Source organism: Uloborus diversus, chromosome 6 (assembly GCF_026930045.1).
Source record: "Uloborus diversus isolate 005 chromosome 6, Udiv.v.3.1, whole genome shotgun sequence".
Classification (NCBI taxonomy): domain Eukaryota; kingdom Metazoa; phylum Arthropoda; class Arachnida; order Araneae; family Uloboridae; genus Uloborus; species Uloborus diversus.
The window spans coordinates 43,254,951-43,277,470 of NC_072736.1; the positions used below are offsets into that span (position 1 = coordinate 43,254,951).

At 36.1% G+C, this 22,520-nt stretch overlaps 1 protein-coding gene across 3 annotated transcripts in view; it reads right to left on the reverse strand.

The window, feature by feature from the left end:
• The window catches only part of LOC129223874 (aquaporin-10-like), a 169,584-nt gene that overhangs the window by 36,473 nt on the left and 110,591 nt on the right, over positions 1 to 22,520 (reverse strand). For all 3 annotated transcript variants that reach the window (XM_054858242.1, XM_054858241.1, XM_054858243.1), the window contains exon 5: positions 2,750 to 2,871. In XM_054858242.1, coding sequence (XP_054714217.1) covers positions 2,750 to 2,871 — 122 coding nt within the window. The remainder of the gene's footprint in view (positions 1 to 2,749; positions 2,872 to 22,520) is intronic.

Below are 22,520 nucleotides of genomic sequence, written 5' to 3' on the forward strand. Positions count from 1 at the left end.
ACTACCAACATCCAGTCAACAGATATTCTGGTGAGCTTCGACGTCGTCTCTCTTTTCACGAGAGTCCCAATCAAGGAAGCCATAGAGTATGTGTGGGAAATATTTTCACCAGATATTGCTGATTTGTTTCATCACGTCTTCGTACTTCAAGTACTCTAACAACAACTTCAAGTACAATAACATTTACGAGCAGAAGGAGGTGTGGTCATGGGGAGTCCATTGAGTCCTGTTATTACCAACTTTTATGCGGAGAAATTTGAAGAAGCGGCTCTCAGCACCGCAGAAAAACAACCGACTTGCTGGTTCAGATACGTCGACGACACCTTCGTGATATGGAACCATGGAAAAGACGAACTTCATCGATTTTTGGCTCACATAAACAGCCAACATGATAATATTCAATTTACGATGGAAACTGAAAATGATGGGGACTTGCCTTTCCTGGACATCATGGTCAACCGTAGAGCTGACGGAACTCTAGGCCATTGTATTTATCGCACGCCTACACATACGGATCGCTATCTGCACAAGGGCACCAATCACCATCCGCGACAGAAGAGGGGTGTCCTGAAAACATTATTCGTCAGGGCTAACAGAATTTGCGAACCAACTGCTATTGAGAAGGAACTTTCCCACCTCACAAATGTCTTCCAAGCCAACGGCTTTTCGAAGCAAGAAATTAAAAGAGCTTTCAACCCCAAAGTGGAAAGACAATAACAACCTGAAGAATCAGTCAAATCTACTGCCTACCTCCCCTACGTTAAGGACGTCACTGACAGAATTGAAAGACTGATGCGCAAACACAACATCAAGACTGTTTTCAAGCCTACCCATCGAATCAGCGACCTACTACAATCAGAAAAAAATGCGAGAGACCCTTTGCCCGCCGGAGGAGTTTACAAGATCCCATGTTCCTGCGGATCGGTCTATATTGGAACAGAAGAAGCGTGAATACAAGAATAAAAGAATAACAAAGAAATTGCCGTCTGGGCCACACTGAGAAATCAGCAGTCGCGGAACATACTTTTAGTGATCCATGACACCCCCATGGTGTCCCCCATTTTAGTGACCATGACTACCCATGACATTAAATTCAAAGAAACCAAAATACTTTCAAGGACTTCCCACTATTACGCTAGATTAAACAGAGAAACGATCGAAATTTTCAAACAACCCAACAATTTTAACAAAATGGAAGAAGGAATTAAGATCAACAAACTCTGGCATGCTACACTTAGACGGATTATCCCAAGAGATACTTCTAGTCAACCAGAAACAGCGACGGACGCCCAGCAGCCAATTCCCAACCAGAATGAAGAGACCTCAAGTTTCAGCCAACCAAAAACAAGAACGAACGTTCATCAGCCAATCCTGGTCCAGAACGAAGGAAGAGCTAGTTCTTCCCACATAAATAGTGACAACACTTTGATATGTGTATCAGTTGCTAGGAAGTCGCTTCCCTGGAAGCTGCGACCACGTAAACACTGAAGATGGCCGCCGCAGATGCAGCCGAAACGTTTGGAGTAACAACACTCAGACCGCGGCACAACAGCCAGGAATCTTACAACATTATTGACACCGGCCGTGAAAGCCTTCATTCTTACAATGGATGGTGAATTTCTGGCCAATTTGCTCGCCTATGTTACGGTTCCACATTATGATAATTTGGTAATTTACTCGTCCACGTTATGATAATTTCCCGGTAAAATGTTCTTAAAATTGGAATTGAAAAAGAACAAAATCGAGTTTTCGAAAAATCGCTTCGAGGTGCACACCCCCATGCTACAAACAAATTTTGTGCCAAATTTCATGATAATCGGCCGAACAGTCTAGTCGCTATGCGCGTCACAGAGATCCAGATATCCAGACAGACTTTCAGATTTATTATTAGTAAAGATAAAGAAGGAATCTTTTTTTTTTTTTTTTTTTGTCTTTTTAGGAGGTCTTTGCTGGAAGGTTAATGGCTTTGTTTAGTTATAAGAAGATTTTTTTCCTTCCATATTAATTTTACTTTCTACCTTGTTTAATGATTTGTTTTATCTAAAAACTAATCTTCACTTCAAATTGCTTCTGGTTACCGTTTGATGAGTAGATAAGTGTTTTTTTTTTTTTTTGAATAGCGAAAAGTTTTGAAAACTCGCCATGATTTTGTGGTGAGCTTTGAAAACTCAAATCATTATGATAAATCTCCCTTAAAGTTAAGTCAGAATTTGAAGTGATTAATGGATAAGAACAGGGTTGCCAACTGCTCCGCATTTTGCGGAGTTGTTCAGCAAAAATGGCGAAACTCCGCGGCTCCGCAAAGCAGTTGTTTTGCTCCGCATTTCCCGGACGATCGTTTTCAAACTTATATTTTGCTATTATCATGACAAACATATAAATATGGGAAATCAAAGATGCTTATACTCAAAGATTGAAATAGTTTTTAAAGCTTTTTTATTAATTTAAAAATAATTATTTTTATACTAGTGCTTAAAATGATTATTAAAGCTCTAAAACAATTTTATATAAATGGTTTTAGTCCTTTTTATTGATTTTTATACAAAATACCGAACAGCTCCGCAAAATTTCCAATCGCTCCTCAAAATCACCCTAGATGCTCCTCAAACTGTTCCTCCAAGGTTGGCAACCCTATGGAGGAGAACATTCAATATCATTCATAGTGATTCAGTGTGATTTTCTGCAGCTGCTCAGAAATTCCTATCTCCTGACGGTTGTTTCGTCTTTGAAAGAAATAAATGGCACTTGCCTGATCTCCTAGTGCAGAGATGACGCCCACATGATCTGGTACGAATGTAGCAAATATCTGGGCTGTGGCTGAAGCATGAGGCGGGATCTCTCTGCTTCCTCCGTCAAAATGAGAAAACGATTCTGAAAGAAATCGAAAATTCTAGAATTTCAAGCACAAGGAACGAAATAAAATTCAGGTGCATTAGAAGGTCAAAAATTCAAATGTCAAAAATCCGAACACACATTTCAAATGTGTCTCAGCCGAAAATCACTGGTTTTTAAAATAAGTATACTAAAAATGCATTTAAAAAAAAAAAAAAAATCACATGTGCTTAGGATAAACCTTTTCATAAAACGATGAATGTTAAATTCTGTTTCCTGTAATTCGCAACTACAAAATACTATAGGGGGTATTGCAGCCACCGTCTAATGGCGGATGAAAAAGGTAAAACAAATGCACGTCGTAGTGTAGAAAATGCTAATAAGCCTAGTAGTTTTTGTTTGTATGCATGACTTTTTTTGTTTTATTATTTTTAAATTAGTTTTTAAAGTTTTGTGGATATTCTGGCCCACGTAGAAAGAAATGAGAATTCAAGAAACATTACTAAACGTTAGAAATTAATGCAAATTTCGTAGCTCGTAGTTGTAAGCAGCCATTTCCCCGATGTCGAATTCGATATTTTTCAATTCTTGATGGAACTACATTTCCATTGTGGCCATAAGAACACTAAAAATCTTTCATATAACAAAACCTTTGTTTACCAGTGTTATCAAAAGAGGAAGATGATATTTCTTAGTTTTGTTTGGCTAGCGCTAATTGTTTTACATTTGTAGCTGAGTTATTTCTCAAATTGCCGAATCGGTTAATTTTAATTTTTTCTATTTCGTATGTTTCTAATTTATGATTTAATTCTGTCATGCAGCATCAATAAAATTCTTACGAATACATGGCGGTAGTTTTCTTTTTAATTGATCTTCCATTATTTCTTAAAACTTATCGAGTTCTGTAATCTTTCTAGCATTTTAATCCACACATGATAAAAAGTAAAAATGGTTTACAACTGACATGCAAAATACTAAAACACTCGCACAATACTAAAACTATAACCCTAAACTATAATTGCCCTATTTTGGCGATGAAAATTCTCAGCGTTAAACATTTTTCATTTCGTTCTACGATAACATATTCAAGAAAATATTTTGCATACTGTCCATTCCAACTAAATGCTGCAATAAAATAAAGTTAGTTAAAATAATTATTTTTAAACTAGGTGGAAATGAAAGCCCTAATTCTTCTGCTAATGTTATCAAATCCTTTTTTCAAGATTAAGATTTAAAAAAAAAAAAAAAAACTCATATTCTTACAAATTCACACAAAACAATAAAAAAAAAATTACCTGGTATAACTAATTTCAAAAAAAAAAAAAGAGCATCGAACAGACGAGCATATTTGTTGATAATTTCATGCAAATGCGAAGTTTGTTAATTTAAAGTTTTATTTTGTTTACGCTTTCGCCATTTACGACAATCAACTCACTTTTTAGAGGGAAATAATGAAAACTAACATTATTTTGAGAAGCTCGAGAACACCATTAAGGGACGAAACAATTTCTGTTGCTGAAAGCAATCTAAGACACATCGAATGCGTTAATTAACACTCGTAACAAACTGACTATATTTACCAACAGACACATGTGGAACGCAATGTTTTACCTTTTCCTTCAATTTTGTAAATCGCCGCAAAGTAGCGTATTCGAGCGCTGGAGTTGCGAATCGAATGATGTACCCAAACAAATAAACATTGACCTGATACGTATTCTTAAAAGAAATTTAAAAATATGATTTTATTGTCCATGCGTTCTTCGATACAAATCTCACTTCAAGCTTGATCTAACTAAGGACCTTTAGCCTTCAAAATTTTCGACTTTGGGAAAAAATATATGTTATGCATAGTTTAATTTTTAACAATGGGGTCGTTTCCAAAATTTTAAAAGTATTGTTACAAATCCTGTAAATAGTAATTATTGTAGTAACGTAACCTGTAAATAGTTTCCCGTAATGAATATACAACCCCTTTTTCATATGGCTAAAATATACGACCCCTATTCCCTTTCTGTTTATTGATAAAATTTGATAACGGTCAACGCATTTCGAGAAGCGTGTGGAATATTTGAGAAAATTCTTGTCGGTGTATTTAAGCCGTTAGCGATGGATAAACAGTTAGTTTCGATTGAGATTTTCGAACTGAGTGCATTTTTGCTCTGTTTATAGCGAGGCATTTCGCTGTGTTGTTTTCGTATTTGGAAGTAAATACGTGTGTAAACGTTGAGTTTACGGTGTTGTGTGATAATTGCTTAATTGCTGATGAATAATTTAGCAGTTGTTGAAGATCTTTCCTGTACATAGTGTAAATAAATTTCCTGTGTTTTTATCAAGAACTGTGTCTTCATTCACAGCCATCTTAACACAAGGCCTGCGCGCTCATTCAACATGGCCGCCCGTGAAGGCGGTTTGTTTACATCTCATAATAGCTCTACCGTGAATAAAAATTTAGATTTTTTATAATCCATTAAAAAAAACAGTTAATTTTTACATGAAATACTCCGATACATCTCTAAATAAAAAATTTATATCGTTCGAGTTTTAATATCGACACAAATAGTTCTTAAATAGTAAATTAAATTAAAATTCATGCATGACACATTACATATTATATTCGTAATCAATATATAGATAATGAATAAAAATGAAAATTTTAATGGGTAAAAAGAAAATACACTTCAACTTCAAATCATTATGCTAAAGAAAGTACGAAATAAATTTTGCTTAATGTAAATTGTAAAATGATTAAGACAGACGGGGAAGATAAACGGGAAGTGCATATTTCTTATTCATAAACTAATAAATATTTTGAATTTTTCACACGAATGATTTACAGTAGTATTGATTTCCTTTGATAAAAATACAGACAAATGAAAAAAAAAATAAGCTGGAATAAAATAAACCAATATTTAGCCATATTTCTAACTGTTACAAACAAAAGAAACAGTATACATTTTTGAGAGAAAAATCACTCCAATACCCAATAATAATTACAAAACATCTGAACAATTGAAACAAACTAAACAATTGGTATAAAGGACAATACTGATGCATATATTTCAGAGTAAAAAATATAATTAGATTTATCATGAGTTATCTGTGAGATTTTTTTTGGAGAAGTTATTTAACAGCATGTTATAAATCGTTTGCATAATATTTCTCAAAATCAAGAAAATGGTGTGAGAGCTAAGCTTGTAATGGTCATGACCAAATTTCTAATGCATGGCTCGCTAATAGTTGTTAAAAGCTTTAATTCATTTTCATTTGCTATGAATTCCTCCAAAAAAAAAAAAAAAAAATCCACAACATTTTAAAATACATTTATACAAATAGAAGCTGGGTTTAAAAGAAAAAGTTGGTGTTTTTCAAAAGTCACGATTTCATGTATCTATTAAACTGCACTCTTCAGAGAATTCATAATAAAAAGCTCCTTGAAATTTAAGTTACAAAAAATAATCATTTACCAAAGTGAGGGCAAAAAGCTTCGTCATTAAAATCGAAAGTAATAAATGTGTATTACATGAAAAAAACATAAATAAAAATGTGTACCTTTCAATGATAGAGTACAGTACCTTACAGAAATAGAAACTGCTTTAAAAGTTAAAACAGTTGCTCTTTTTAATGAACCGCGATCTAATGTATATATTAAACAGCACTCTTCAGCCAATTCATGTTAAAAAGCTCCTTGAAACAATAGTTGCAAAAAATAATCATTACACAAATTGAAGGCAAAAAAGCTTCGTCATTAAAATCGAAAGTGATAAAAATATGTAGCATACATAAAAATTCGTCCCCTACAAGTAAAAAATCCTTAAAATATTATTTAACAAGTACAGTAAAACTCCTCTAATATGGACACTAACAAGACAAAATTTTTTGTTCGCAATAGAGGGGTGTCCGCATGACAAAGGTTTAATACCTTTTAATTTTACCTTAGAATCGAGGAATTAAATACTGTCCACATAGGAGGGGTATCCGTTAGGAGGGATTTTACTGTATTTATTTTTATTATCAATTCTGCTTAAAAATAACCATTGGTAACCACACTTACCTTCTTAACATTTTTTAATCCAACAATAGTAGCTTCAAACATATTTGGAGATGTTAAACATTTGATACGTTAAATTTTCACCACCAAAGTATCCCAACGGCTTAAAATGTAAACTTGACGAAACGTATAACGATTTAGCACAGAGAGCAAAAAAGAAAACATCATTTCAAGTCTCCATAAAGACAGTTGATAACGTATTCACACATTTGGAATAAATATTACTTTGCTATTTGATACTAAAGTTGTAAGATGAAATACAATATTGCATCCGCAACGAGCAGCTACTTGAAGTCCACAACACTGTTTGAACTAAATGGGTTTTCCCGCTCAAAGCCTCCTTGAGGTCACGTGACATCGATTGCGCAATACAGCGCGTAGGCCTGATATATAGAAGGCTGTGCTTCATTTCAAGAAAGTGGAAGTCGCACCGAATCCGTTACAATTGGCGCCCAACGTGGGGCTTCTTCTGGACTTTCTTGGAGTAAGTGTGACTTTGGACATTTTTTCATAAAGACTGTTTGAATTTATAGACTTTGTTTTTATGGTGATTACTCGCGCAATGGATGACCAATTAAAACAACTTCTGGAAGCAATTCATGCTGCGAAAAGTGACTTGGCTGAAAGTTTGGCGGCTAATCAAGAACAATTAAAAAATGATATGGCGGCTAATCAAGAACAATTAAAAAGTGATTTGACTGCAAGTTTTACTACAAATCAAGAACAATTAAAAAATGACATTGCGGCTAATCAAGAACAATTGAAAAGTGATTTAATGGTACTGAAAAATGATTTAGCTTCTAACCAAGAGGAAATTAAAAACGACCTTACTTCGGTAAAGACTGTGATGGAAAACAAATTTAATGAGATAGAGCATCGAGTTGATGCTTTTGATGAAAAGTTTGAAACAGTAGAAAACCGTATCGCAACAGTTGAAAATCATGTGGATGAGAAAATTAAAAACATGGAAAGGAGATTGGCGATCGCGGAAAGCAGCTCTGTACAGTTTGGCGCTCCCACATCGGTTGCTCGACCGTCCATTAAACTTGCCACATTTGATGGGAAAACTTCGTGGCAGGTTTACAAAACTCAGTTCATGATAGTGGCGGAAGCGAACGGATGGGACTCTGCTACCAAGGCCTGCCATCTTGCAGCATCCCTGAGAGGTGACGCAGCGGACATTCTTCAGAACCTTCCGGACGGCCAGCGCCTGGATTTCGCCGCCCTCACATCTGCGTTGGAGCTTCGCTTCGGTGAGAAGTGCCAGAAAGATTTCAGCCGACTGCAGTTGAAGTCCCGTTTCCAGAGAACCGGAGAAACCCTGCAAGAGCTCGCGGCGGACATCGAAAGACTGTCTCATCTTGCTTTTTGCGACTGTCCTGCGGATGTTCGAGACAACCTGGCACTCAACTACTACATCGACGGGGTTCGAGATCCGGAAATCCAGAAAGCTCTACGGATGACTGAGGTCAAAGACCTGAATTCTGCTGTTGTGTATGCGATGAGATACGAGGCCGCCCAAGAAGCAACCCGTGTGGATCGCCATCTAATCCGGACTCAGGAAGCTGATGAGTCTGATTCCAGGTCGTCCCACCTCGCTGAACTTGAGAGACAACTCGGTGACTTGACAAGACATTTGAGCAGCATAACAGCCCAAAAGAAACAAGAGCAGAAGTGCTGGAAATGCGGTAGTGAAGGACACCTGCGAAGGAGTTGTCCGGCTCGCCAAGCTACGCGAGGGAAGGAAATCACCACCACTAAAGCTCTGCAGATTTCCTCTTCTAGTAGTGGCAGTGATGGACTTTTCATTTACGCACATGTAAATGGGAACCCCTGCAGACTGATTGTTGACACTGGAGCCAATGTGACAATCATTAGGACAGATGTGGCTCGAGAATTTGGATTGAAACTGCTGTGGACATCGCCACGCGTAAGTCTCCAGACTGTGACAGGTGACAAAATTGAGATTGACGGTAAAGTGGACTTGGAAATAGTGTTTGGGAATGCCACCTACCATCATACGGCATTCGTCGCTAATATCACGGACCCCTTCATTCTCGGATTGGACTTTTTGAAGAAATATGACTTCACTCTCGACTTCAAGACTAATGAGCTGCACTCGATGAGAGAAGACATAGCCGTTTTCCCCGCAGAAAGTGATGTAAAATCCGCTCATCAAATAATAGCCCGAACAGATTTATCGATTCCCTCAAGGTCAGAATCATTAATACCTGGCTCCCTTGAAGAAAGCAATAGTTTTCGATTTGGACTCATTGAATACCCTAACCTAAGCAATAACCTAAAAGGAGTGCTGGTAGCATCTACGCTTGTGGACCTTTCCAAGGATGTAATTCCTGTAAGAGTCGCCAACGTGAGTGAAAGGCCAAGGAATATTCGGAAAGGTGAAGTGTTAGCAACTTGTACTCCAGTAAACTGCATCATTAGAAGAATCAATTCCCCCGAGACTGTGTCTTCTGAGTCCTTGACATCGAAGTTAATTGGGAGTGCACCCTTATCGAAGGATCAAAGAACTGCTGCGGAACAATTGGTGGACGACTTCAAGCATCTGTTTTCATCTACATCGGAGGATGTTGGCCGTACGAATTTAACGCAGCATAGGATTTACACTGGAGAACACCCCCCTATTAAACAGCATCCAAGACGACTACCGTTCGCTAAGAAGGAAGAGGTTGAAACCCTCCTGAAAGAGATGAAGGAGAATGATGTAATCGAACCCTCATCCAGTCCTTGGGCCTCTCCCATCGTCTTGGTTCGAAAGAAAGATGGCTCCACCAGATTTTGTGTCGATTACCGACGACTGAATGAAATCACCAAGAAAGACAGTTACCCTCTTCCACGGATAGACGACACCTTGGACACTCTTTCCGGACACAAGTGGTTTTCGACCCTGGACTTGAAGAGCGGCTACTGGCAGGTTGAGATACACCCTGATGACCGAGAGAAGACAGCGTTTACAACTGGACAAGGCTTATGGCAGTTCAAAGTGATGCCCTTCGGCCTCTGCAATGCACCAGCTACGTTCGAGCGTCTTATGGAGACAGTGTTAAGAGGACTCTCTTACGAATCCTGTCTGGTCTACTTAGACGATATCATCATCGTGGGACGCAGTTTCGAAGAACATCTGGCAAATCTTAGGAAGGTGCTGCAAAAGCTTAAGGAAGCCAATCTGAAGTTAAGCCCGTCCAAATGTAATTTGTTCCGCCGGGAAGTGAACTACCTTGGTCACATCATCTCTTCTGAGGGTGTGCAAACCGATCCAGAGAAGGTATCTGCGGTCAGGAGTTGGAGTCGTCCCGAAAACATCCATCAGTTGCGAAGTTTCCTGGGGCTCTGCACGTACTACAGGAAGTTTGTGAAGGGTTTTTCCAACATTGCACGACCTTTGCATAAGCTGACGGAGAGCAAGCAAAAGTTTGAATGGTCCAAAGAATGCGAAGATGCATTTCTACGACTGAAGGAGGCTTTAACATCAACGCCTATCCTCGCCTATCCTCAGCCTGAAAAATCCTTCATCCTGGACACTGATGCGAGCAACGAGGGAATTGGAGCTGTTTTATCCCAAGAAATTGACGGAAATGAACATGTCATCGCTTACTGGAGCAAATGCTTATCAAAGTCGGAGCGAAATTACTGCGTCACCAGAAAGGAGTTACTGGCCATAGTGAAAGCTGTAGAACACTTCCATCATTACCTCTACGGCCGAAAATTTCTGCTTCGGACAGATCATGCCTCGTTAACTTGGCTTTTGAACTTCAAGAATCCAGAAGGCCAGATAGCCAGATGGATACAGCGGCTCCAGGAATATGACATGGAGATCAAGCATCGAAAAGGGTTATCTCACGGTAATGCTGACGCTTTATCAAGGAGACCCTGTCCTGAGAACTGCCACTATTGTTCCCGAATCGAGAAACAGTATGGAACGACTAGCCCTACCGCCTATCAGGTGACAGTGACTCCAACATCATCAGAACCTGATCCATGGAGTGATGACCAAGTTCGAAAAGATCAACTTGAAGACCCCGACATAAAACCAATTTTAGAGTTCATGGAAAGTGACAGTCGACGCCCTAGCTGGCAGGACGTTTCCATCTTCAGTCCTGCAACAAAAAGATACTGGGCTTTATGGAACTCACTCCATTTACGGAACGGCGTGCTACACCGGAAATGGGAATCTGACGACGGCAAGACATCTAGGTGGCAGTTACTACTTCCTCGATCCAGGATTTCAGATGTTCTGAAAGAAATACATAGTAGTGCGACTGGAGGACATTTTGGTGTTTTGAAAACTCTCAATAAAGTTCGTGAGCGCTTCTTCTGGAGCAAGGCGAAGGATGACGTGGAGAAGTGGTGCCATTCTTGTGACGCCTGTGCTGCTCGTAAAGGACCGAAGAAGAGAAACAGAGGGAAGCTACATCTGTACAACGTTGGAGCTCCTTTCGAACGAATTGGGATCGACATCCTGGGTCCTCTACCAAGAACTGCTGATGGGAACAAATACATTCTTGTTTCCATCGACTACTTCACCAAATGGCCGGAAGCATATCCCATTCCAGATCAAGAGGCTACTACCGTAGCAGAGACTCTAGTCCAACATTGGATCTCGAGATATGGAACACCTTTGCAGATTCATTCCGACCAAGGGAGGAATTTCATCTCTGCTGTGTTTAAGGGCCTATGTCAAATTCTCGGAATTGAGAAAACTAGGACAACACCACTACACCCACAATCGGACGGCATGGTGGAGAGATTTAACCGCACAATCCTGAATAATCTCTCACTTATGGTCTCCAGAAATCAACAGGATTGGGACAAGAAGCTGCCATTGTTCCTGCTGGCCTACCGCAGTGCTGTCCACGAGACTACCGGATATGCCCCATCTCAGATGCTCTTCGGACGAGAGCTTCGGCTACCTTGTGATCTCGTCTTCGGTCGTCCTCCGGATGCGCCTGCATCGCCTGAGGAGTACATCCAGGATCTCCAGGCCCGGTTGGAAGACGTTCATAACTTCGCACGAGAGCGAATCAACATCGCGGCGGAGAAGATGAAGACCCGATACGACACAAGGTCTACTGGACATGAATTCAACGAAGGCGACAAGGTTTGGTTATGGAATCCCATCCGACGGAAAGGTCTGTCACCCAAATTGCAGTCGCATTGGGATGGACCCTACAAAGTCCTTAACCGACTAAATGACGTCGTAGTGAGGATCCAGAAATCACCTAATGCAAAACCTAGGGTTGTACATTATGATCGGTTAGCCCCATACTATGGCCATAGTTCATGAGTATTACGTAAACAACCATGGTTGATAACATAAAAATTGTAGATATTTTTTTTTGCTTTTAATGTTTAGTAATATTTCTTGTTATTATTGTATTTTCTGTATCTGTTAGTTATTAATTAATGTGTATATTTGTGAACATGTGATAGAAGTTTGGCACCCTTTCTGGGGATTGTACTGCCCGGGACGTGCAGTCCTTAGGAAGGGGGCAATGTTACAAATCCTGTAAATAGTAATTATTGTAGTAACGTAACCTGTAAATAGTTTCCCGTAATGAATATACAACCCCTTTTTCATATGGCTAAAATATACGACCCCTATTCCCTTTCTGTTTATTGATAAAATTTGATAACGGTCAACGCATTTCGAGAAGCGTGTGGAATATTTGAGAAAATTCTTGTCGGTGTATTTAAGCCGTTAGCGATGGATAAACAGTTAGTTTCGATTGAGATTTTCGAACTGAGTGCATTTTTGCTCTGTTTATAGCGAGGCATTTCGCTGTGTTGTTTTCGTATTTGGAAGTAAATACGTGTGTAAACGTTGAGTTTACGGTGTTGTGTGATAATTGCTTAATTGCTGATGAATAATTTAGCAGTTGTTGAAGATCTTTCCTGTACATAGTGTAAATAAATTTCCTGTGTTTTTATCAAGAACTGTGTCTTCATTTCAAGAAAGTGGAAGTCGCACCGAATCCGTTACAGTATTTTTTTTCTGAAAGAACATGTTTAAAAACATAGGATCTAACCATTTTTAAAATAATTTGTTTAAGTTTAATATTTTAAAAAAATTACTTAAATCGGTGCGCTGCCATTGTTTACATTTCTTGCCGATGACATCACAAATGATGAAATGCCATTCTGTGTTGCCATTCACAGAGCAAAATATTTAATTCGCATCTTTACTCACATGTATTGGCAACGATATGGTTGATAGGAAGCGTAGAGCGCAATATTTGATTCACTTGTTGATTATCATAACGTGGAAACGTGGTAGAAAAGTGCGCCAAATTGCATCATTTGTGACATCATAAAGACCACGCCTTGTTTTTAAAATCGGACATTTTAAAAAATTGAATAAAAAAACTTTTCAAGTTATTGTAAAAATACGTAAACTTTCCCCATAGAGATTTATGTTAACAGCAGCTGTTAAAGCCTCTTTTTCTCAGGTGCCGATTTCTTGTTTTGATATCTCAAAGTTTCTTATATATTTCCGTAAAACTTTTCATGCATGTTTTTCTGGTTTATTTTTAAGATCTGAACCTAAATTTTAACTAAAAACGAAAGTTAATATATATATATATATATATATATATATATATATATATATATATATATATATATATATATATATATATATATATTTGTCCAAAATTTTAGAAAATTTTGATATTAGCTTATGAATTTTCAAAAAAATAAATAAATAATTTAAAAAATAAAATAAATTTTGGTTCAGATCATAAAAATCAATTAGACAAACGTGCATTAAAAGTTTTACGGAAATATATAAGAAACTGTTTGAGATATCACGCAAGCAAAACGAGAAACCGGTACCTGAGAAAAAGGGGCTTAAACAGCTGCTGTTAACTTAAATCTCTATGGAGAAAGGTTGCGCATTTTTACGATAACTTGAAAAGTTTTTTGCGTGTGGTAATACATAAGGTATCAAATTGTTCAGAATTAAACTATGCATAACAAATATTCTTTTGAGAAAGTCGACAAGTTTGAAGGTTTTGAAGGTCCTTAGATCCCTTAACAACTTGATTTTTTAAAAACAAATTGACACAGCGAGAAACGTCGGAACTAGGAAAAAACATTACTTCATTATGAGGCTCAAACAACGCGTTCGACTTTTTACTACCGTAGATCGTCAAAAATCTGAACTTTTTGGGACCATAGCTAATTTGAATTTTCGAAAATAACCAAGAAAACGCCACCCTTCAGGACAACAGTATACCATTTTCTGAAATAAAGTGGCTATTCAACATGTATGAACATAACTTACTCTTCGGTATATGACGTCACAAAATATAATTACATTATTTAACAAAACCATGTCATTGTTTACTGAACATAAAGGGAAAATCAAATACATTAAACGTTTATGAGCATAACGCTTCGCAACAGATTTTGCTTTATATACAGAACTGTATGTACTCTGTGTGGAACTATTCTACAGTAATTAAACAAGGAAAATTAATGAACTTCAAAAAAATATACCGGTTTCACACAAAAAAGTTGAATTAATTTCTGTAATGAAAAACTAACTTATTGCACAACACGTTAACTGCGTCATGGATTACGCTGCAGTTTTCTTAGCAAAATAAGAATTAGTGTGTAAAATCGAAAAGGACTGAAAACATGAGTCGAAGTTACAGTTATTGTCACAGAAGTTAATTTTCTGGGTTTCGAAGCACATTTTTTCTTTTTGGTTCCAGTTTTTGTTTCGGTTCAACTCAACTAAAAAAAATAATCTGTTCAGTTTCGGTTTTCGTTTTGTCAAAAACAACGGTTTTCGGTTTAGTTCTGAATGAATTATTTCATTTCATGTATATTCTCATTTCTACTAAAAATAGAGCTCTATCTTAAATGGAGTACATGTAAGGACAATAGTTATATGTAGAAATTTAAATACGAAACTATTTAAGATATAAAATAATAATCTAATGTAAGAAAAGTTGCTCAGTAACAAAATGATTAGAATATATCGAATCAAAATAAATCGATATTTTTTTTCGATTCAGTGCCGGTTTTCGTTCCGACCAAAATAACAGGCTTCTTTTTTTCCGGTTTTCAGTTTTCGATTTAGTTTTGTTTCAATGTCCTGTCAGTTTTGACATAGTTGTAATAGCCGGAAAGTATCAAGAGAGAGAAAAAAAGGAAGGAATCATTAAGGAGGAAGTATATAAATCAACATTTGTTGCGAATGGTTAGACATACATTGCTCATAAATGTGTAACGTATTTTGTTCAATTTTGTACAAAAACTTCAAAAAAACTGCGGTCATCAAAAAGCTAAAGCGAGAAAAAAAACCTAGCTAAAAAGAAACTCAACAAAACAAGGCAAGAAAGAAAGAATGAATTAAAATTTTTCTTTTAATTGCTTAAATTTAACCGAAGTTCAGCGCTAGAAACCACTCAAAAGCGTAAAAAAAATATCCACGATTTTTTTGAGGGGAAAAATTAGATTTTTTTCATTGAAATCATTTTTTTTATTTATTTACGTCGATTTTTTGTTTCTAAAATTTTTTAGAAACTTTATTAGTTTTTGTATAAAAATGAGAGTTAAATGAAGGAAAAAGAAAATGTAACTTAAATTGTTTTTTTCGATCAAAAGCTCTCAAAATAATAATAATAATAATATCAATAATCATAAAAAACTAAACACATGCACACACATATTAGATTTAAAAAATAGGTTTTACTACTCTTTATGTATAGAGATGGCATCTTATAATCAGACAGCCTGACTCTCGCCTACTTTCTTGGTAAAAGTGCGCAGATATCTATACATTCACTGTTTATATGCACAACTGCGAGAAGAAAAATTTAATAACTTAAAACTTTTCATTTGATGAATATTTTTTTAAAATCTTATTTTTATTTTTTATTTATATGTTCATGCTTTAAGTTGTTTTACATAGGAGAAATCTTAATTTTGAGTTTCCTTTTCCATTTTTAACAAATATGCACATAATATAGCAACAGATGACAGATGACACCATCAGAGAACCCCGCTTCTATCAATTGCTTCGTTTATCGGTTTTAAATTTCTGATAAATCTAAACAAGTGGATCCCCTAAGAACTTTTTTTATTTCATATTGAAAGAAAAAAAAAAAAAAAAAAAAAAAAAAAAACCATACACAAAACTACAATTTTGTATCGTTAACAACAGACAGCAGAAGACACAGTTTTTGACACTATGTTTGTTGCAGTTTTACACAAAAACAATTTAGATTAACAAGACAATCTTTATCTTTACTAACAATAAAGCTGAAAGTCTCTCTGTCCGTCAGGATCTCTGTGACGCGCATAGAGCCCAGACCGTTCAGCCGATTTTCATGAAATTCGACACAGAATTAGTTTGTAGCTTGGGGGTGTGCACATCGAAGCGATTTTTCGAAAATTCGATTTTGTACTTTTTCTATTCCAATTTCAAGAACATTTTCCCGAGCAAAATTATCATAAGATTGACAAGTAAATTACCAAGTTATCATAACGTGGAATCGTAACATGGGCTAGCCAGCTGGCGAGAAATTCATCATACATTGTTTGTAAATATACAGGCGAACCAAAAGACCTTTTAATTTTCTACTACGAGCAAAGCTGTGCGGGTGCCACTAGTTTCAAATAAATAAAAATAATGAAAACTATAAAGAATATGAAAATAACTAGATAAACATATAATTCATAATCGTGATAAGCCAATAAAAGTCACTATTGTTCTTGAAATACTTATCCTTCATAAGAAAGACACTATAGCAACAGACCTCATTTTTGCCAGGATTTTTTCCCCCACAAGCAACTTTTAGTGTAGTGCCTAAGAACTTCCTCAGTATTTTCATTAACGGAAAAAACTCTTGAATATAGTGGCCAGCAATAAAAAAAGTAGTGACTAATTTAAAAGAGTCCGCTGACTAAAAATCTGAATTCTCTGGTTGTTTTAGAGAATTTGAATTGAGTAAAAAAGGTTCTTATCTGAGTGAGTTTGACCGTTGGAACAAAGTCAAATGAGCTGATGTGTGCATCACATGACTTCCTTTTACTCCAATTTAATGTTATTTTCTCATTATTGGTAGTTTTAATATGATTTAATAGTTTACTCTCTAAATATCACTAACAGTGGCCAAATTGAAACTAGATGAAATTTAAAAAAAAAAAAAAAAATCGCCAAATTTGTCGCCAAGTTGGCGACAAAACTTAGCGACCAAAAGACTGGCGATATACGGCCAAGAGTCTGCCAAATTATAACACCACTTGAGTTTACATCGAAATTAACAATGATTTCCCCCCAAAAAGGGGCAAAAGATCCCCTTTGGAGCATTCGAATGCAACCAAAAAGGAAGGTGCTCAACTAGACCCCACTAAGAGTCTACGTACTAAATTTCAACTTTCTAGGACATTCCGTTCTTGAGTTATGCTACATACATACACACATACGCACATACATACGTACATACAGACGTCACGAGAAAACTCGTTGTAATTAACTCGGGGATCGTCAAAAAGGATATTTCGGGTATCTGTACGTTCCTAGGCACATATCCACGTGTGATCGGGTTGAAAAAAAAAATGCAACATTCATTTGGGGTGGATGAAAAAATGGAAATTAAGTCTGATTTTTGGGTGAAAATTTTATCGCGAATACAATACTTCCTTTTTTGTAAAAGGAAGTAAAAAGGAAAGGAAAATTCTAACAAAAAAAAAGGGGTACATCAAGTGAAATTTGAAAATTTGAAGAGGATTACAGGGGTTGAAGTTAAAAAATCATTTAAGTATTGGATCTTTTGAAAAAAAAAATCTATAATTCGATCATTGTTCATTTGGTTTAAATCTTTGATACCCTGCTCAGAAGTATAGTCTCAAAGGACTTTGTAACTTTCAAATGGCAAATATCAGAGAAAAAATCGCTTTTTAAATATTTTGCTTGAAACGTAGTTTGACACCTCAAGTGTAACTCATAAAAGTTTTGAAACAATCTGATTAATATTAATATAAAAGACTTTAAAATACTTAAATTGCTCTGTTTTTTAAATAATTTTGCGTTCTTTAAACGCTGTTTCCTCAGTTTGCAGGTTTTCACTAGATCATTGTACATAAAGTGCTAAAACTTCAAGATTTATTCATCAACTAACGAATTTTTTTGAGAGTTCAATGTGACACGCGTAACAGAGATGATAGCTTGTATTTAAATTGAAAAATTAGTTAAAATCGTGTCATTTTACGTTTTCTTCATGGATGTACACTTTTAAATTCTTTTATTTAATTTTTTTTAACAACTGATTAAAAATATCAAAACACATTTTTAAAGTAGCACAGCACTCGTATATAAGAGTTATCAAAAATCATTTTGACAAAAAAAAAAAAAAAAAAAAAGCAGGATCTTTAAAACCACTAGTTAAAAAAAATAAAATTTTACTGTCTGTGAAATTAATTTTAGTTTTTAAATCACAACCTTTTCAAAACAAACATGATATTTGTCAAAATCTTTAACTAATAACAAAAAAAATGTCTTTCGGTACCGAGCCCCTAAGACAACAACTTTCGCGATTGTCATCAGAGCTTTTTTCATATCCAAATTCACTAACGCAGCCAGAAATACCTTCTGGAAGGGGTTTTTTGATCAAAAATACCTTCTGGAGATTTTTTTAAAATCAAAAATACCTTCTGATTAAAAATACCTTTTGAAAGGGATTTTGTGATTCAAAATACCTTCTGAAAGGTTTTTTTTTTTTTTTTTTTGATCAAAACAGCCCTTTCATACGCAAAAACTACTGCAGTAAAATTTACTTATGTTAAAACCAATGAACTGTTTCGGAATTAAGAAACAGTTCCAAACTTCTGTGTCCAAAACATTCGTGATCAATATTTTAAAATTAGTATACATAATAAAAAGTAAGTAATAAAAATCAATTGCTCCTCCCTTAAAAAATTTCTGGATCCATCCTTGGGCTCTGGGGGCTGTATTCACCCCCAACACCCCCCCCCCCGCCCTCGCTGCGCCACTGTCCAAATTAGATAACAGCGTGATTTATCGATGGGCAAATCCAGTTATAAATAAAGAGAACACTGCTACCAAATTCGTTTGTTTTTAGGTCAAGTCTCACAGCTCGCTCGGTGAAAAAATGGTACAAGACGGAGGACTTGGAGTAGGTCTTAGGATCAGCGAGTCAAGGTCGTGGAAAGGATTTGGGGGAATCTAACTACCCGTGAGGTTTTGGGATCAAAGCAGCCAACCACTTGACCCGCTATCATAACATCAAGAAATCATTTTGAAAGGTTTTGTCTTCTGCGCGAAAGGGAATCGCGTGATTCACCGAAGATTGCGGATAGCGAAAGGTGAAGTCATCGTTGAATATCAGAAACTAATGGACTATGCAACTGATTTTTTTTTTTACTTCTTTGTTTTAACTTGGAAAAAAAAATCGGGATTTGGAAAGGTTTGCATACAATAATAAATCTATTGTTTGAAGTAATATTTGCGTGCACTGGCAGTGGGAGTAATCAAATTACACCCACGATGCCAACGATATCATTATTTGGCATGACTACAGAAATTGAGTGTTACAAAATAATGTGATACGGAACTCGGAAAACTATTGTTTTTCCATATAGATTGAAAAAAAAAAAAAAAAAATTATTTTGAATTTTGACATCTTGAATTCAAATTATGTTTTCGCAATCACGTGTGTGTGTGTGTGTGCGTGTATGTAGGCATGTGTGTTTGTGTCCTAGCATGAGTGTATGGGTAGTTGTGTGTATGTGTTTGTGTGTCTGTATGCGTGTGTGTATGTGTTTGTGTGTGTGTAGGTGTATGTATGTATATATGTGTGTGTGTGTGTGTAGGATATGGATTCAACCTAGAGACGGTTTTCACTATAGGAGCAGCATCGTGAGGAGCCGGTCGACGGTGATGCTGCAGAGGGTGCTGGCGGGAAAATAAAATCATAGGAACGCCAAAAACAGTCAAATGAAAGCAATAAGCAATCGTAATTGCTCAAAAAAAAAAAAAAAAAAAAAGTCTCACAACAAAGCTCAGAAGCGAGGGTTTTTAAATTGTTCTGGTGGTGTAGTTTAGTTCTGTTATTCATTCGTTTGAATTAGCCGGGAATTTTTCAGCTCCTCCAGTTTAGTTTTAAATTACAAGTATCATAACAACATTACTCTATTTAGTATAGCGACAACCAAGTTCTGGCATCCGGAGGCTGCAGTTTCGTCTTTTTTATGAACTCATTAATCTAGGTCCTAGAATAATCAATAACCGAGCTGGAGGCAGATGTTCTCTCTTTGAAACTGAGATTAACTTCAAACTTTTGGCTAAAATGATTGATAATGTTACACAGTCGACTCCCGCTACAACGCGTTTCAAGTTACGCGAAATGGCTATAACGCGAATTTTTCACGAGTAACAAATTTTTCGAGCTGACGCGAATTCCTCGTCCACAACACGAAATTGTTTTGGAAGGAAGCATCGGCTTCGTTATTAACAACTAAATATTGATTTCGTGAATGTTATTACATCACTTTAGCATCAATGACAGCTAAAGTTCCCTCATGAAACTAGTCTACGCATCGCGTTGTTAGTGCATCAAATAACCGCTCTGAATCTTTCTTTCTTCTTCTATTGTTTTTTTTCATTCCAAACATTAAAGTTGATGAAATGTAATGGCACCTTAGTGCGCTTTTTCATGTAAAGTTTATGAAGATGGAAAAACAAAGTTTCTGACAAAAAAAAAAAAGTTGAGATTCTCGATATGCTTGGAACAACTGCAAAACGCCGATGGTAGCAACGTAATAAAGAGATCAGGAAAAGGGGCTGTTGCCATAAATGGAAATGTTATAAAAGAAAAGGCGGGGCAACTGTATTTTAAAATGTATTTGATAAGGATAGCAATCTGATAATGAAGCATAAATCATCATCTTCACTTTTTAACTCATAAATATTATTACTCTATATACTGTAGAGTACTATTTTAGTGCAGCATTTTATTATTGCTACATACCGTGCCTACCGTGTTGTTTTATTTTATGTCTTACCCTCCCATCGATCATTCATTTTGTGCACCTTAAAGTATTTTAAGTTGAATGAAACAGCTTTTTTTATTTTTTAAAAAGAGGAGAAGTTCAAGTCTTTATGAAAGAAATGTAATATGTGGTTGAAAAATGCTTTAAAGCAGTTTGAGGGGTATTTACAAATGTCTAAAAGAATTTGGTATGTTTCTAAAAAAAATTGTTTACATACATTTTTCCACAACGCGAAATTTCAACTTACGCGAGGAGTCTTGGAACGCATCCCTCGCGTAAGTCGGGACTCGACTGTAAATAAATTATAGACTATCCAGATAAAAATATTTTTCTTGTCGTAAGGGGGGAGGGGGACCGGACTTTCGGTATATTTCGAATTATAACTTACTATTTATTATTTAATGTGCTTGATTTTTTTGTTTTTGACTAGCAGCAAACCTTTTTTTCCCCTATACTGAACAGTCTGCACAGTTGTTACTTCTTTCTGATTATAATGTAATAACTAATTACGGATGTACAGAGTTGCGAAAATTATTTGACTTGGAAGCATATTTATAACAGTTCAAGTTCTTTGCCGATCTGTTGGTCCCTTTGAGTTTTTAGTCATTTCAAATTGTTGTTTTATGCTCAATTAGTTCTTTGTCTTTTATCTTTAAGAAAAATAAATAAAAAACTCTACAGTTTCTTCTAAAAATGGTACTCAATTTTTCAATTACTGCATTGAGGTAAACAAAGTAAAGTTACAATTGTTTTTTTTTCCTTAGCAACGATAAACTGCTACTTGCTCACGAGTTTATTAAAACTACTCTTGAGCTTTCAGAATACTGTCGCTTGTTTTAACTCTTGTTTCACCAACTCATAAATCTTCGCCTCAGAGCAACAGTAAGACACCTAATCCCAGCAATAACACTAAGATATCCTACTGTTGCTCTGAAGCGACGAAATCACTTCGGAAAACAGACAAGTTTAAGGCAATCCAAACCCCCTCCACCCAGAATAACTGGTTCAAGCTCGATGAACAATCCTTCTACGATAGTCTGTATACACGTAAGGACTGTTGTGACTTCCCCCATAATGTAAATTCTGGCTGCGCTAGTGCCCCAGACCATTGAGAAGATGTATATCATATTAACAAGGCGTTCTCTCGCGGAGGAACCACCAATCTGCACATGTTAGAAATATGCCTCCGAGTCTAATAATATATCCGTATCTACATTTCTAATCGAAATTATATTGCACAGATTTATCAAATATTAATTATGAAACAAAGTACTGCATTATTAATGATTACATTTGAGTCACCTTTAGGGTGTTAAGCAGCAGCTTCTAAAGGAAAAACAATCTGACTGGTTAATTTTGTTCTTGGAAGAGCCAGAGCTTCGTCGAGTGACCGGTCTTAGCATAGAGAAGGTCAAGAATTCTTAACTTCTACAGGTAAATGGATATGTACTTTACTGTCTTGGTTCATGGTATTACTACAGGTACGAGATCATGTTGATTAACTTTAATCAAATGCGCTCGAAAACTCTATAAATATACAATAGTATCTAATGACAAAATATCGAATTATTTCTTTCATAACTCGATTTCGGAACGA